The following is a 17,060-nucleotide window of genomic DNA, read 5'->3' on the forward strand; positions in this document are numbered from 1 at the left end:
CTGTTTTCTCAGTAGATTTCAAGTATATAATACAGTGTTATTAACTGTAGTCACTATGCTGTGCATTAGATTCCAGGAGCTTTAAATAAACGCTCACATCATGACTTAGCTATAGATTAAATGGGAATTTGTGAAATCATCAATTTTGTCTTCCATATTTGAATTTACCTTTGATGTCAGGATGAAGATTCTTACTTGCAGTGTTGACTAGGAGTTGACTAGTAATTGAAAAATGAAATACCAAAGGTGTTACACATGCCAGATGCTCTTTGGGGGAATAATATGAGGAACAAATCAATGTGGGCTTATGTATGCATGCCAGTATACACAAATAGACACACTTATGCACACACCAGACTTATATAAAAGACACATGCACATACACATATATATCGTATACTTCTTTTGAGTGTAAAGAATTTCAAACTAGAGACTTTTTAGACTTTATTACTCAAACATTGAGGTTCCATACCTTCCTCAAGTCCTTTGGCACTTTACTTCTCTTACCTACCTCATTTATCTTTTTTATGAATGTGCCGAGTTTGGAGAAGGCTTCAAAAAATTTCTGCCAACTGTAAAACCGCTTGTGTACACACACAAGAGCCTCCATCATTTTCATCAACCATATGCATTTCTGAAACTCATCTCAGATTAGCAACATTCTCTCCTTTTTTGTGCCTGATTTATCTTCAATTTAAATTTTCCTTGTGCTCTGGCTCTCAGGTTTGTGCTTCTCTGGTTCTGACTCACAAGGAGATTCCCCTCCATCAGGTTTAACATGGATGTCAAGTGGGACTCTCTTTCGTCGGTTCGGGTCTGTTTTTACTCTGCCACTGTCCATTCCCAGGATCCTTTTTCTCTTTTTGGGGGCCTTAGCTAGACACCAAGGCAATTTGGAAATGAGAAACTAAAATGTACCCATTTACTTACTAAATGCACAGTGTCTATACTGCATGCAAACTTAGAACAATAACAGTGAACAGATGGAAGTGAGTGAAGTGAAAAATGACCAGCCATGTTTCAAATTAAGAAGTTTACTTTTAAAAAAGTAAAATAATTGGTCTGAAAAGACCAGTTAATTTAAAAGAACTGGATTTATATTCCTCATCCTGCCTTAACTCTGACCTGTGGACAAGCTACTAGCAGGCCTGGCCCTCCGTGGTGTCTTCCATGTGAGATGAGACTAGGTCACTTGGGTGGTTTGATGTTCCACCTTGTGGTCACCGGCTGCTCCAGAAGCCTCTTCTCCACACTATGAGGAGGATGCTCTTAGATGAGCATCCCTCTCAGGCTCACCGAGCATCAGGCCCTCCTCCGAGCTCCTGAGCTGGATTATCTCACCTGTTTTGCTGGAAGGAAATACACCAGCATGCTCGTCTGGCTGTTGTGTTCCTGGTGTAGATTTGTTTCTTCATTTTCCATAGATTACATTACTTTGCAGTGGAAAGAAATAAAGCAAATTCTTGGCAAGTAATAATAAAGATCGACAATGTGTTTTGCCCTTTTTAAGCGCTTTTCACATGCATTTATGTGTTTAAAATCCTTCCAGAAACCATGTGGCACAATTGGTATTATTTCCCCTGTTTTACAGTTGAGAAAGTAAGGTCATCTTATTTGCCCAAAGTCGCGTGGCTAATAAATGAGCCAGAAGCTAAACTTAGGACCTCTGGCTCCCAAACTCTCCACACCAAATTAATTCCCTTTCCCCTAACTTCGACTTTTGTTATATCCTGAGAAGTCACCCCTTCACCAGATTTGAAAGACAACCTCTTCACATAGGTTAAGGTTGACTTTCTTGGTTCTTGCAGCTGGTTGAACGTAACTGGCTGCCTTGTATCACGTTTTTTTGTTTTTTGGTGTTTTGTTTCTTTTTCCCCAAACAATCCTTTCTCCAGGACTAACCCAAAATTTGGAGCTCTCCAGATATCGCATTATACAGTTGAACCTCTTGGTGAAAAACAAGCAGCTCTGAGTCTAGGAAGGCAGGTGAAAGGCTATTTTCTAGTGTCCTTGGAAGACGTCCACAGGCTTTGACATCGTCTTAATAAGGAAGAAGCAATTAGATTCATACACCTTTTTATACACAGATTTATATACTCCTTGGTGTCATTAGACTGATGAAAAGTACCTTATGTTTAATAAGGTTTTAATAGTTTAATAATTATGTTTAATAGTTTTACATGTTTTACAGCAATCCTGTATCAGTAGTTAAATTAATCTTTACCACAACCTTCTAAGGCAGACCAGAGAGGTGGTGCATCCCTGTTTTATAGATGGTCAAAATGAAGTCACCCAGACTGAGTGGCCACGCCAGACACTGTTCTTCTACCCTCAAGCCCAGCCCTCTCTCTCTTTGGCCTCCCCAAGGTTCTTACATTGTGTATACAGCTTTATGGCCGTTTATCCTTCAGTACCTGAAGTAGGAAATGGCAACCCACTCCAGTATTCTTGCCTGGAGAATCCCATGGACAGAGGAGCCTGGTGGGCTGTAATCTTTGGGGTCACAAAGAGTCGGACATGACTGAGCACAGATTCCCTCAGGAGTCTGTTTTAATTGTGAATTTTACCCTAAGGAAGGAAAATCAGATTTAATCCTGCTTCTGTTCATAATGAATTCGGCAGGTCACTCATCCTCAGCAGTGCTGAGCCAGAATGCAAGTAAAGCTTCCACTTAGCCCATGCATTTGCATGTCAAGTCTCTTAATTCAGCTGTCAGCTTTTTAGCAGTTACTGTACTTTGGTTAATAAATGTTTTTGATGGTCTCACACTAATCAAGGCTATTGGAGGCAAGGAGGGGGCGGAGGGAAGCACCAAATTTACAGATAATCGGAGCCTCTTCACGATGTGAAGAGAACTGTTGCCTTACACATGTGTTTTGATCAGAATGTGTAAAATTAAAGTTAGTCAAGTTCTTGGTTCTTTCAAAAGAAAAAAGGAGCCAAGGAATAGGGCTTAGATTCATGTCTTCTTTTAAGAGCACCCGCTTTGTGCCAGTGTTGTCTGGGCACTAGGAATGCAGCTGTCCACGTGGGAGACAAAAACACCTGCCTTCAAGAAGTTTCTGCTCTCGGGAGGTGGAGGGAGGGGCCGTCAGATGGTGCCGGGGGCTGTGGAAGAAGCCGGACGGGGAGGTGGCCAGAGTCCTGGTGAGGCCGGTGGTCAGGAAAGGTCTCACCTCTGCCCCATCTTATCCGCATTATGGCATAGAAACCTGGCTTCCATCAACATCTTTTTTGATAACATAGCTCCACAATAATTATGTTTGACTTTTAGTCCTCAGAAACCAACTTTCAATAGTCACGCTTGTTTCGTGGCATTCTTCAGGGGGATATTAAGGACTACTACTTCTACCAGCAAGTCTGTATTCATTCTTTTATACATTGGATCTTCATGAGGAAAAGAGAAAAAATATTTAAGAATTATCCGCCTTAGAACCTTTTTGCATGTGTTTCTTGCATTTTTTTCCCCTAAAATGAGGGTGACCATTCCCTGACTATGGGCAACCTGAATGTTATTTTGTATTTCATTCCCTTTGAACACTAGAAGGAAACTGGGTCTAACCCACCTCCTGCAGTCTAACATTGACTCTAGAATGAGGTTGCTAGATGGAACCCCCTTCCTTTGTCTGAAGTCTTCTCTCTCTTTATTTACTGTCTGAGCCACCAGGGCAGCCCATTTATATGCATATATATATATACATATGTGTGTGTGTGTGTGTGTATGTATGTATGTATATGAGGAGGAATGGCAACACTCCTGTATTCTTGCCTGGAGAATCCCATGGACAGAGGAGCCTGGTGGGCTCCAGTCCATGAGGCCGCGAAGGGTCGGACACGACTGAGCAGCTATCACTCCCTCATGTTTCACTTGTTTTTGGCTGTGCTGGGTCTTAGTTGCTGCGAGGCTTTCTCTCGTTGCAGCGAGTGGCGGCTACTCTTCATTCCGGTGCGCTGGCTTCTCACTGCGGTGGTGTCTTTGCGAGGCACACAGGCTCGGTAGCTGGGGCTCCCGGGCTCTAGAGCACAGGCCCAGTAGTTGGGGCGCACGGGCTTAGTTGCCCCGCAGCATGTGGGATCTTCCCAGATCAGAGGACGAGCCCACCTCTCCTTCATTGGCAGGCAGATTCTTTACCATTGAGCCACCAGGAAGCCCTGAGGGCTTCTCTGGGAAGCCTAAGCGCACAGCTGCTGGTCTCAGGACTAAACCCGCCAGCCTTACTTTCCTGTTGTGAAGGTGCGGACGGGCCTCGGGGTTGCAGGTGGCTGCGTCTCCTCACCAGGATGCAACGTCTGCTTTCCTTTTCTCCCTAGGTGGCAGCACGAAGACAGAAAAGGGACAAGTGACAGCAGATCCACGCAAGGCTCTTCTGCTTCTCCTGTGATTTAAGACACTCCCAAAGGGCTACATACAACTTCTTCCACACTTTCTAGAAAATCAGCAAATGCCAAAAGAAGCGTTTTCAAGGACTAACCAGGAATGCTTTATTTCTGTGAGCAATACCACAGTCCCTTCGAGCAGTGGCAACTCCCCGTGGAGGCAACTGTCATGGAACTAGAAAGCCCCCTGATTGTGAACCTGCCCTGAGAAATTCAGGCCACATCAGCGCTCTGCTGATCTACCCTCCATAAAGCTGTGGATTTTTACAGCCTAGTGCTTCAGATTGCAATACATCTGGAGGAGACGGCTCATTGTGAGTTTCGGGTCATTTTTTATGCCCGACCCCATTGACCTGCTCTGCTTTCCTGGGGTTAAGAGAGCACTTTTAGGTCGGCATGTGGTGACTATAAGTACTAGGTTCCACACCAGAAGCTTTAACAAACCAAGTTTCTAGACTTATTTACGAAAAGAAAAAAAAGGGATTTTCCTGGCAGTCCAGGGGTTAGAACGTGGAGTTTTCATTACTATTCCCTGGGCTCAATCACTGGTCAGGAAACTAGGATCCTACAAGCCCCTCAGTGTGGTTTGAAAAAAAAAGCCTGACCTTTCTTTACTCCTTATCAATTTTGGCAGCTTCTAGTTCATAACAATACCTGAACATGTGCATTTTATGATCTGCTGGGGTTGTAAACTTTGCTTCATTTTTAAAAGACTTGTCCAATATGTGCATTATTATTATTATTTACAATGAGGGCATAAGATATGGGGGAAAGTTAAAGTAGATGCCAAAAAGTAATTTGGCAGAGAATTCTGTGCATAGTGAGTATGGTTAGGGGGCGGTGGGAGGTTTTGTGCAAACAGGTCAGGGAGTTCATGAACCTGGTGAGCTTGCTCTGCAAGAGGTGGAAGCCACGTGGGTGATCTTCGTGCCTCAGACCTCTTCTTCAAACCTCTTCTTCAAGAAATAATTTTGCTTCTGATTGTCTTCCTCCATCAGGTAAGTAGGCTCTGGAAAGTACGCTGTAATTTTTTATATACTTCTTTCACACAGGGACCTTCAACACTCCCAGGCTTCTGGAGCTGATGCTGTGTTGTATTTGTAGGGAATCCTCACCTCTAAGGGCTTCCCTCCTAGCTCAGTCGGTAAGGCGTCTGCCTGCAATGTAGGAGACCGAGGTCCGATTCCTGGGTCAGGAAGATCCCCTGGAGAAGGAAATGGCAACCCACTCCAATATTTTTGCCTGGGGAATCCCGTGGACAGAGGAGCCTGGCAGGCTACAGCCTATGGGGTCGCAAGGCTTGGACATGACCGAGCGACTAAGCACCCAACACACACTCGTCTCTAAAAACCCAGTTCTAGAAGTCCGTTGTGGAATTCAGGATGTGCGTACCACAGGCTTCCAAGAGGGGGTGCTTCATAGAACTCGTCTATTTGATAAGCCAGACCACGTGGATAAGTCAAGAGCCTAACATATATAGTTTAATACACTGTTGTGGAGTTAAAATCCAGCTTTTCTGCCCTCCTTGCACAATCCGGAACTCTGTTCTTGGAGGTCAGTGGCCATATATTTTGGCCCCAAGTTTCCTCCTCTAGCAGACGGTAACCAAATGACTAAACTCTCCGGTGGGAACGGAAGTCCCCCGCCCCGCCTCCCCCACACCCACACCCTGGCCTCACTTCCGGTCTCTCAGCCATTCCTCGCTTGCGGCGAAGCACCCCGTCCTCCCGGGGCCTCAAAGCCTTGCCTGCCGGACCTCCAGCTCTGTGGTGTGTGCGAAGCACCTGCTTTCCTTCCGGGGCTCGGAACTTGGGAACGTGCTGGCCAGGGGGTGCCCACGTGCCCAGCCCCCCAATAAAGACCTGAGCCCAGAGTCTCCGGTGGGCTCCCAAGTGGTCACCGCACGCCTGTGGCCGCACTTGGCTGTGGGGTGCACTCTCAGGGGAGAGAATGACCCTGCTCCCAGGGGGTCAGGCCTGAGGAAGCCTGCACCCGATTCCTCCCACTCCGCCTGTTCTTTTCACTTGCGACTGGGCTCGGTGTCCTCACACCACTGCAGTACATCTCGGCTGTCAGGACAATTGCACAACTCCTCTGAGTCCCCACAGCAAATATGCGAATGTCAGAGTGGTCTTGCTCAACACACCATGGTAACCCAGAACCCTGTACAGTATCTGACACCTGATAAATGATGTACTGGGCTTTCCCCGTGGCTCAGACAGTAAAGAATCTGCCTGCAATGCCGGAGACCCAGGTTCAATCCCTGAGTTGGGAAGAGCCCCCTGGAGAAGGAAATAGCAACCCACTGCAGTATTCTTGCCTGGAGAATCCCATGGACAGAGCAGCCTGACGGGCTCCAGGGGGAAAGCTAAGTCCATGGGGTCTCAAAGAGTCGGACACGACTGAGCAACTAAATGCTTTAACTTTTTCAAATGATTTACTACCTATTTTTTTGAAACAGAAATGACCTCAGAAGCCAAGGGCTAAGTCTGTCCTAAGGAAATTCTCAAAAGAACTAAGAAATATAGGTTATCAACTACATTCTAATGACCCAAATAAAAAATGTACATACTTCTGAAAAAGGAAGAATAAAAAATGGTTCAGGAAATTTAGCAGCGTCAAAGTCTCTCAGAATGTCTTTCTCATGAAGATGAATATTCTTTATTTGTGATGGGGGTGGAGGAGCCCCAGGCCAGGACCTGTTCCCCACCCCCCCTCCCAGGCAGTTTCCAGCTTCCCTGTCCCCTCCCTCCCTCACCACGTCTGTACATTGTTAGCCAACTGGATCAGGCGGCGTGAAACTCGGTATTGGGCGCAGTACAACTCTGGAATCATCTGGAAGCTTTAAAAAAGACTGATGCTAGGCCAGCAGCCCTAGAGATTTGGGTATAATTAGTGGGCAGCCCCTCCTTATACCTCCATTCCCCTTCCTTTCCTCTCTGCCCCCATCTCCACCTTGACAATCGTATTTCCCAAGGTCCAGGCTCACACTTAGGGCCAACCGATTCTTATTTTTGGAAGGTTTCTTATAATTTCTGTTTTGTGGTCTTCTAGCTCACAGCCAACAGACAGGCACAGTGATCAGAGGGAGAAATAAGTCCTTTTCTCTCAATAGCACCCGGGGGGAGCCACTAGGGCAAGCAGGCGAACTCAAAACTGTAAAACTCAGAGCCACTTCAGAGTGGGTCACAACTAAGAACATCTTGACAGTGCAGAACAAAGTCATTCCTGAGAGTGTTGTTTCTAACAGTTCATGGATGTCCCCTCTCCCCCATGCATGCTTCACTGACCTATGAAGTTAATTAATTTTATTTTGAATTTTTGATAAGAGCTCATTGTCCATGATGAGGATGTACATGTCATTTACTGTCTCAGGAAAGTGCTGTCGTCCAGTGAATGTAAACCATCCCTTGCCAGTCCTCCACTCTTCTCTGTGAAAGACAGCCAACCCTGAGATGCATCAGTGCTAATTGGCAAAGCTGTGATTTCTCTCTTCTTTGTAATATCCAGCAGGGCTGCTCTAGGGAACCCAGTGGGGAATAAACTGGGTGAGGAAGGTTATCCAGGTCTTGAAAGTCAGCCGAAGAGTTTGGCTTATCAGTGGATGGAAATGTAGGTTCTTGAACAGAAGAGAGGAGCTATGAAAAGATGGAGGGCTCCATGGAGAAGCTGGACCTGGGCCGGAATGATTGGATTTAGGCAGGCATGGCGTAAGGCCAGGCTCACAGGAGCAGTGAGAATTAACAGTGAATGCACCTACTGTGTGGGCTTCCAGTAGGTGGCGCTATTGGTAAAGAACCTGCCTGCCAATGCAGGAAACCTAAGTGACAGGTTCGATCCCTGGGTTGGGAAGATCCCCTGAAAAAGGAATGGCAACCCACTCTGGTATTCTTGCCTGGAGAATCCCCATGGACAGAGGAGCCTGGCGGGCTACAGTCCATAGGGTTGCACAGAGTTGGACATGACTGAAGCGACTTAGCACACACACACACACCCCCCTACTGTGCGCCCACCTGCCCTTTGCTCAGAAGGAAAAGTGGAAATCCCTTCAGAATATGATTTCACTTTTCTTCTGCTGGATTCTGTGGCCTAAAGGTGGAAATGCCAAGGTAGGTTGTGGTCATAACCTCTGCCCTGGAAGAGTCCCCAAAGTCTACTGAGGAGGCCTGGGAGGACATGGCCTGTCCAGGGGCCCTGGGGTCTGGCAGCCCAGGTGGGCCAGAAGCAAAGTCAGGAGACCTCATTTACTCAAGTGCTAAGAAAGGCTCACCTTTCAAAGCCCTCCAGTCGCTTTTACATTTTAACAAGGAGGGCAGAGGTGACAAATCATTGAATAGGCACTAATCATTTTGTGGCTCATTTATCTCCCCAGCGAATACTTTTCAACACAAGCGTTTACATTTCCAGAGAATAAAGACTTGTAAAAAGACTGTTGGAGTTTATGGCAGCAGGAAACTGGCTCCTAGTTTGCTCTGCTGACAAGTTTATAAGGCCAAGGAAGTTCATAAGGTAAAATGAATTTCTAAGTAAATGTGTTTTTAGGAAATGAATTTTTTACCTTTAAAAAAAATACCAAAGTTATTTGCATTGATTTCATCAGTGAACAAATGAAAAGTGGTCACAATGCAGTGTCTTATTTCTTTTAACAAGTACAAAAGCACCAGTGGGTTTTTGTCTTCTTTTTAAGAAATGATCTGGGTAAAATATACCTTGGGTCTTCAAAGTTATCTATTTGGCCTGTTTTTTAAACAGATGATTTGTCTAAATAATTTGGTAAAGTGTTTGTATATGAATACCCTGTTTCTTATCTTTTTAACTTTTTTGGTGTTGGGACATAGCCAATTAACAACACTGTGATGGTCTCAGGTGGACAGCGAAGGGACTCAGCCATACACATGCATGTGTCCATTCTTCCCCAAACTGCCCTCCGTCCAGGCTGCCACATAACACTGAGCAGAGTTCCCTGTGCTACACAGTAGGTCCTTGTTGGTTATCCATTTCAAATACAGCAGTGTGTACATGTCCCTCCCAAACTCCCTAACCATCCCTTCCCTCCATCCTTCCCCTCTGGCAACCATAAGTTGGTTCTCTAAGCCTATGAGTCTGTATCTATTTTGTAAATAAGTTCATTTCTACCACTTCCTTTTAGAGTCCACATATTAAGGGATGTCATACGATATTTCTCCTTCTCTGCCTGACTTCACTCGATCACCTGTTGTTTAGAGCATAGTTTCCAGAGCACCAGCCTAAACAAGCAGAACCCATTCACCTTAACACAGTCTGGATCTATTCATCAGGGAACCAAGAGCAGAGGGGATCCTGTTATTTTGGTTGCATTCGGGATTAGAAGCTAAGTCAATACATATTAAAAGTATGAAAAGGAGTGGTTTTTAAATGACTGCCATGGAGATGGGAAGGAAGGCAAGAAGCAAGGGTCCTGGAGGCTGGGAATGTCCCCACAGCCCATGCGTGTCTTTACAGGACAAGTTTACACACCTGTGAGAGTAGCTCTGGGAAGAACATTTGGCCCCCAAACCAGGAAAGCCAGGATTTCAATCCTGGCTCTGCCATTCTGAATAAGTTCTCTAACCCCTTGAGCCCCTCTTACCATGCCTCTAAAATGGAGCTGGAAAGACTATGTACTCCCAGGAACATATGTAAAACTCCTAGCCCAGAGCTAGGTCCTAGTAAATTCTCTCCACAAGTTAAGTTCTCTGCTTTCCACTTCAGAGCCCCAAACTGCTCCCCCATCTAAGTAGCCTGGAACCTAGATTCCATCACTCAAGATTCGTGTCTTGCTATTAAACCTTAGGTTGTCTGTCCATCCTGTCTGAAGGCTTTAGAGAGCCCTTCCCCTCATTGGAAAAATGAGGTCCAAAGAGATGAGATGGCTTGCTCAAAGGATAAGTTAAGAAAATACCCTGAATATTTTAACTCTGAAACTGTGTAATCATCAGTTAATCCATTTCACCTGTAACCCATCTTCACGCATTAAGGTGGTTTTAATTGTTGCTACAAGACCTGCATGTCCTCCAAGAAGTGTGGAGCCTAAACAAGGTTTGCCCAAGAGTTGTCTCCCAGAAACTTGGCATCACCTGTGTCTAGTTGGAGCCAAGCCACCTGGGACCACCAACCCTCCAAAGGGTATATGCGAGTGTCCTCTAGGTGACCCTTTGGAAGTCAGAGGGCCAAGAACCCCACGCTCAGATCAGTCCAAGTGCCTACATTTTTGAACTTGTGGAATGTGTAGCTTAGTTGCAGTTGCCCACCTTTTCCCAATCACCTTGTGGCGAGCTCCCCACGCCCCAGACCGCCCAGCTTCTTTATTCTTTATCCCATAAGTCTCTGCGCCCCGAGCCTCTGACAGTTAAATTGGAGACCTCTTTGCTCGGCTGCCTCTCTGCTGCAGGCCTCAGCATCTCGGCGTTTTGGTTTGCTGGGCGACAGGGAAATTGAACCTGGCTCAGCAACAAATCTACCTAAGGCTTCAAGATGTGTATATACTCTGGACAAATGAATCCTCTGTCCTTTTCTTTTTCTTTAAAAGATGCTGAGAATTAGCTGCTTCAAACCTTTTAGGCTTTTCATGCCAGAGTTTGCAAGATTAAGGTCTATGTAGTTTTCTGGCTTAAGATAAAGGTGGTAGGGGGCTGTCTTTCTTCTTTGAAGTTGTAAAAAGCAAAAGGAAAACAAAAAATGAAGATTAAGTTTCCATTTTCAGGAAAAAGTAGGAGGGAGTTAAAAACAACAAAGCAGGTGGTTGGGCTAGAAAAAGCGGGGAGCAGTTAGGAGGGAGAGGAGAGGCGAGTGCCTGATTGCAGGTGTCAGAAGTCAGCAAAACGCCTTTGTGAAAGGGGTGAGGAGCAGAAGCTAAGCCTCCTGTTTACAGCGGAGGGACGACGTAAAGCAGGGCAGCAAAAACTCCCCTAGACTCAGTTTAGTTGTGTAAAGTATAGAGGTGATGGGGTTTTAAAAATCACACATTTGCAGGGAACGCCCTACTTACATGCAGCAGGGGAAAAGATGGATGCTTTTTGACATAGGGAACAGACTTGGGGGCACAGCAGGTGAAGAAGAGAGTGGGACTAACAGTAGCATTGCCGTATATACACTGCCATGTGAGAGACGGCAGTGAGAAGTTGCTACAGAGAACAGGGAGTTCAGCCTGGTGCTCTGTGACCGAGGGGTGGGGGAAAATTGGGGTGGGGGGCATTGGAAGGGAAGGGGGATGTGGGTGGGAGGTTCAAGAGGGAGGGAATATATGTGAACTTATAGCTGGTCCATGTTGCTGTAAACCAACATAACACTGCAAAGCAATTATCCTCCAATTTGAAATACATTTTCTTTTTAAAAAGAAACCAAAAAAGATGCTTTTTTTAAAACCCCATAGCTGCTTATCTTCACTGGCTGGGGAGAAGACATTAGTATCTATAGCCAGCAAATAAACCTTGGTTCATAACGACAATTCCTACTAGGCTAGGATGTGGTCTGCAAATTTCTGGTCCAAGAAAAACTCACCTGCCTCAAAGGTGAGACATCAAAAAGAACAAACCCAGCTTTTTCAAAGATATAAAACCAGAAAAGATCAGGAAAAGTAAATGGCAGATAAAATATTGCCAGAGAGCAGATGGAAAAACAGTAAAATATTTTACTACAAATGTAAAATATTTAATGAAGCAGTTACAACTACAAAGGCTGGGCACAAAACAGAGACACAAATCTATTGGCAGTGATAACAAGGAAGAGACGGTGTGTGAACTGGCCAGGTCCAGGATAGAAATGGGAGGAAAAGAAAGAAACAAGGGTGAATTGGAAGGAAAGAGACAAAAATAAAAGTAAGGAACTTAGAGAATCAAAATGAGAAAAACCAAGCAAAATGAAATGGATATGAGTATAGAAAAGTTATTAAACAGGACACAAAAGGTGGGCATAATAGTGATATAAACACCTGGTAATGTGTACAATTGAAAAAAAAACTTACGCAAAAATATGATCAAAACATTACCAAATGTGAGAATTCCCTGGCGGTCCAATGGTTTAAGATTCCATGCTCCTAATGCAGGGGCCTAAGTTCAATCTCTGGTTGGGGAACTAGGATCCCACATGCCTTGGGTGCCCTGCCTGCCAAACGATAAAAAAAAAATTTTTTTTTTAAGTTACCAAATAGACTCCAGCAACTCAAAAGAATTAACTCAATGTGACAAAGTGGGGCTTTTTTCAGTGCAAAGGTAGCTCTGTTACCAAAGGTGGGGTCGGGCTGCTCGCCACTCAAAAGCTAAAAAACAGGCAAGTTTAGTGGAAAGGAAAGTTTGCTTTATTTCAGAGGCTGGTGACCAGCCTCCTGGTCTGGCCAAAGGCCGACTCCCCAACTCCCCACCCCACCCTGACAACCAGCGGGCAAGAGCTTTCATAGACAGAACAAAGGGAGGGGGCTCCATGCAGAAGCAGCAGTCAGCTCTGACCGTCATCTTGAAATTGGTCATCAGTGGTCTGACCAGCATCACCTTGATTGTTTTAAGTACAGTTAGTCCTCAGTTGCAGGGTTGGTTGGTTCCCATTTCCTTGAGGCCAGTTTTTAGAATTGTGAAGCTTGCGTCTTGGCTCCAGCCTGGTCATCCATGTCGTTAACTTCTTCCACCTGGTGGGGGTTTCAGTCTCCACGAGACAGCTCACAGGATGTGGCTCAGAATATTCTCTCTAGCCCTTGAGAAGGAAGGTCCTTGACTTCTCTTACTGACTAAACTATTATTCTTCTGTCCTGTTTGGCCGCTTCTCCTTATTTCTGCATTTTCTTCTCTGATTAAACTTTATTCTTTGGCTAAAGTTTTTCCACAGACAAAAGGTAGGCTGAGGACATAGCGGAGATAGCGGGGAGGGCCACAGGGCCCTGCTCTGTCTCAGTTCAGCATTAGGAAGTCTAGTTATATGAATTCACCATATTAATGATCAAAGAAAAATATGTACTAATCTCTCTAGATGCCTAAAAGTAAAATTCAGTGTCCATTATTGATGTAAATTCAGCAATTAGGAGCAGATGTGTTATTCCTTAACACAAACCAAATTGAAAGTCTGCGTGTTTAAAGGAGAAATGCCAATAGCATTCCTATTAAAGTCAGGAATAAGATGTAAATTATAAACAGCAAAGAGAAATTAGACATATAAAAATTGAAAAGTAATCATAATTTTTGTACTTGGATAACACAAAGGGATCATCTGAAGAAAATTCTAAAAAGATTTCAGCAGGGTGGCTTAATAGAAAATCAATATACAATTTTCAAAAGCTTTCATGCATTTAAACAACTTGTTAGAAGATGTAACCCAAGAAAAGACTTTTTTATACTTACTTTAACATTTTTTGGTACTTACTGTAACTGAGAATAAACCTAAGAAATGTTCCAGTGTGTGTGCTGTCGTGTCCAACTCTGCGACCCCATGGACTGTAGCCCACCAGGCTCCTCTGTCCATGGAATTTTCCAGGCAAGAATACTGGCATAGATTGCCAAAACATTCCAGATCTATATGAAAAAAGCTTTATTAAATTGATCCTGAAAGATATAAAAGCAGACTTAAACAAATGCAGAGGTACACCATATTCTTGAATAAAAGGAGTGAATTTCATAAAGATGTCAAATCTCCCTAAATTAAATGTCCCTGTGTATAATAGTACCAAGAAAATTTTGTAACTAGTAACTACATGTATGCATAAGAACGAATTCCAAGTGGATCAAAGATTAAGTACTAAAAGTAACAAATTTGGAAGACAAAATTCTTTATTGCAAAAATCAACATAAGCAAAGTTCAAAGACAAGTGGGAAAAAATACGTGCCTCATATCACTCAGAAGTGATTTTCTAGAAACTGAGATGTAAAAGAACAAGCTGATAGAAAAATGGGCAAGGAAATGGACACTAAACGAATAGAAATAAAGCAGATTGCAAATGCATTTTTTGACTCAGTTTCAGTTCTGGGAAATTATATACTTGCAACAACATAAAAAGATATACAGGCAACAAGATTAACCATTACATCTTTGGTTGAAATAAAAGACTGGCAACAACCTGAATGTTCATCTATGAGGGGTTAATAAAATAAATCACATGTACCTGCATATTAGTGTGTCCCGTTTATCAACTGCTATGTGACAAAGGACCTCAAAATATAGAAGTTAGAACAACAATGTCTTCTCTCAGGGTTCCATGGGTTGATGGGGCTCAGCTGAGAATTCTCACTTAGGAATTCTCATGGAGAACAGCTGGTAGTTGAGCTGGAATCATGAGGTCTCCAGTTTCCCCTGCCCTGTCTGGGGTGTGAGCCAGCATGGCTGAAATGGCTGGGGACCAGCCGAGCATCTCTGTTCAAGGTCCCTCCACATGGCGAGCTTGGGCTGCCTCACAGCATGCAGGTTTCAGAGGCATCAGACTTCTCCCCGGGGACTCCTGACTCAAGTGATGGGAGGCAAGAACAAACAGCTTCACTCCTGACCTACAAACAGCCTCACTTGCACTGTATTCTGTTGGCCAAAGAAGTCACTAAGGCTACCACATATTCAAGAATTTACCTCTCAATGAGACGAAGAATTGGGGGCCATCTTTAATGTGCCATGATGAAATCATGCATGCGTGCTAAGTCACTTCAGTCGTGTCCGACTCTTTGTGACCGCAGGACTGTAGCCCTCGGGCTCCTCTGTCCATGGAATTCTGCAGGCAAGGATACTGGAGTGGGTAGCCATGCCCTCCTCCAGGGGATCTTCCAGACCCAGGGATCAAACCCTCATCTTCTGCATCTCCTGTATTGCAAATGGATTCTTGACTCACTGAGCCACCTAGGAAAGCATATGCAGTTATAAATCGTCTATATACCAACATGGAAAAACTCTGGGTTTTGTTGTTGAGTGAAAAAGCTGAGTGGAGAACAGTGTAAATAGTATCTTTTGAGTAACAGGAAGTGGTGGGGAATGCAAATGCCTCTGTGTGTTTACTTCTGTTTTCTTAAAATAGAAACAAAGCAATAAAATAATGAGAACAATAAATGCACAGGTGGGGAGATAGAAGAGGGGCCTCATAATGTACGCCCTCTACATTATTTCGACTTTTGAAGTGAATTGACAAATAAAATACTTGGATCTTAAATCCAAAGCTGCTCAACCTTGCTCCTTAGAGTGCTGGAGCTACATCAGAAAGTAACATCGGGTCCTACTTGTTTTATATTCCTAGATATTTTCAAAGAATCTTCTCTTTTAGTTACCTCCACAATAATTAAAATCAACTCAGAAAATGGTCCATCAGTTATGGCTAGTTACAGCTGGTAATATTGCCTACAAACTGTCATACTTGCACTGGCCTGAGGTTATGGCCATTGTCCTTCATCGTCAACCCCAAACTACCCTTTAAAGTGCAATTTAAAATGTTAAAATTGTCAAAGGGGAAGATAGCCAGCGGTGTGCTGGCTTATGAAAGCCATTTGCTAAATATCCACGGTTTCACAAGCCACTTGTTAAAAACAATTGGTAGCTTAACATCAACATGATGGCTGATTCCAGTATATAAAGAAATGAGTTTCGGGCTGCATTGAGTGTTATGAATGAAAAACACAGGGAAGCGTATCAGAGAAGGAACTGGAGGGCGTGCTCACTCATACCTGGCAATCAGGCAATGTGGCACATGAAAAGAATACAGTCCTCATCAGTGAGGCAAGATTTCCACTTTTTTCCTGTTTTTTAAGAAACCATACAGACATAGGCTGGACAATGATTTTTTTTTTTAAGTTAACTTTTATGGCATAGTTAATGTGCATGGCACTGTGTGCTTTGCTAGCATTATCTTGCTAATGATCATAACTTTTTGATGTAGGCAGTGTGATGGTTGCCATTCTTCAGAGAGCAAACTGAGCATCCAGAGGCGGGAGGTGACAATGAGCAGCAGAACCAGAATGCAAATCTGGTGGCTTGGCTCCATTCCCCCTCACTTCAATATCTCACTTGAAAGCCCATTACATTATAATTTGGAAAACTCAAACACATAAAGGAGAAAAATAAAGTCACCCATAATTCTTGTTCCTAACGATGACCACTATTAACATTTGATCTAAATCAAGAGGCTTCCAACCATTTCTCCACCCTGGTCCATCTGAGAACTGTGACACTTCCATGAGTAACCATGGCTCGGTCTAAATAGATTTTCTCCAGGGTATGAAGACAGAAATCTGAAAAATCCCACATGTGGTTTTTATATGGTCTGCCCCATCTCATTTTATTTCTTTCAATAAAGAGCATGGTTTTTCAAAGTTCACATTGCCCATGATCATGTGTGAAGAAGTTTGATATGTTTTTATTAGGATGGTTAATGGAAAGCTTTCCTGCACTGTTGCAGGCAAGTACTGATTTATCGGTACTTTCATTGGCCAACAATTTGCTTTACCTCTCCTAAGATGCTAAGGTGGGGACTTCCTCGTGGTCTGGTGGCTAAGACTCCATGCTCCCAAAGCAGGGAGCCTGGGTTCAATCCCTGGTTAGGGAACTAGATCCCACATGCTGCAGTCAAGACCCAGCACGGTCAAAAAGATGCTATAATAGAGTATGCACATACATACAGTCACAATACATATGTTACCTGAGAATTTGGTTAATATATAAATACACACACAGATGTTTTGAAAGAGCTGGGTCAAAACCAATTCTGATTTTGC

At 44.0% G+C, this 17,060-nt stretch overlaps 1 protein-coding gene across 1 annotated transcript in view; it reads left to right on the top strand.

Annotated features, from left to right (window-relative positions):
• Nucleotides 1-5,057, top strand: part of RNASEH2B (ribonuclease H2 subunit B) — a 70,829-nt gene extending 65,772 nt beyond the window's left edge. Inside the window, exon 10 of the mRNA XM_043477750.1 lies at nt 4,312-5,057. Within this exon, the coding sequence (XP_043333685.1) occupies nt 4,312-4,344 (33 nt within the window). The 3' untranslated portion in view covers nt 4,345-5,057. The remainder of the gene's footprint in view (nt 1-4,311) is intronic.
• Nucleotides 5,058-17,060: the final 12,003 nt, after the last annotated feature.

The sequence above is a fragment of the Cervus canadensis genome, chromosome 9 (assembly GCF_019320065.1).
Source record: "Cervus canadensis isolate Bull #8, Minnesota chromosome 9, ASM1932006v1, whole genome shotgun sequence".
NCBI classification, from domain to species: Eukaryota; Metazoa; Chordata; class Mammalia; order Artiodactyla; family Cervidae; genus Cervus; species Cervus canadensis.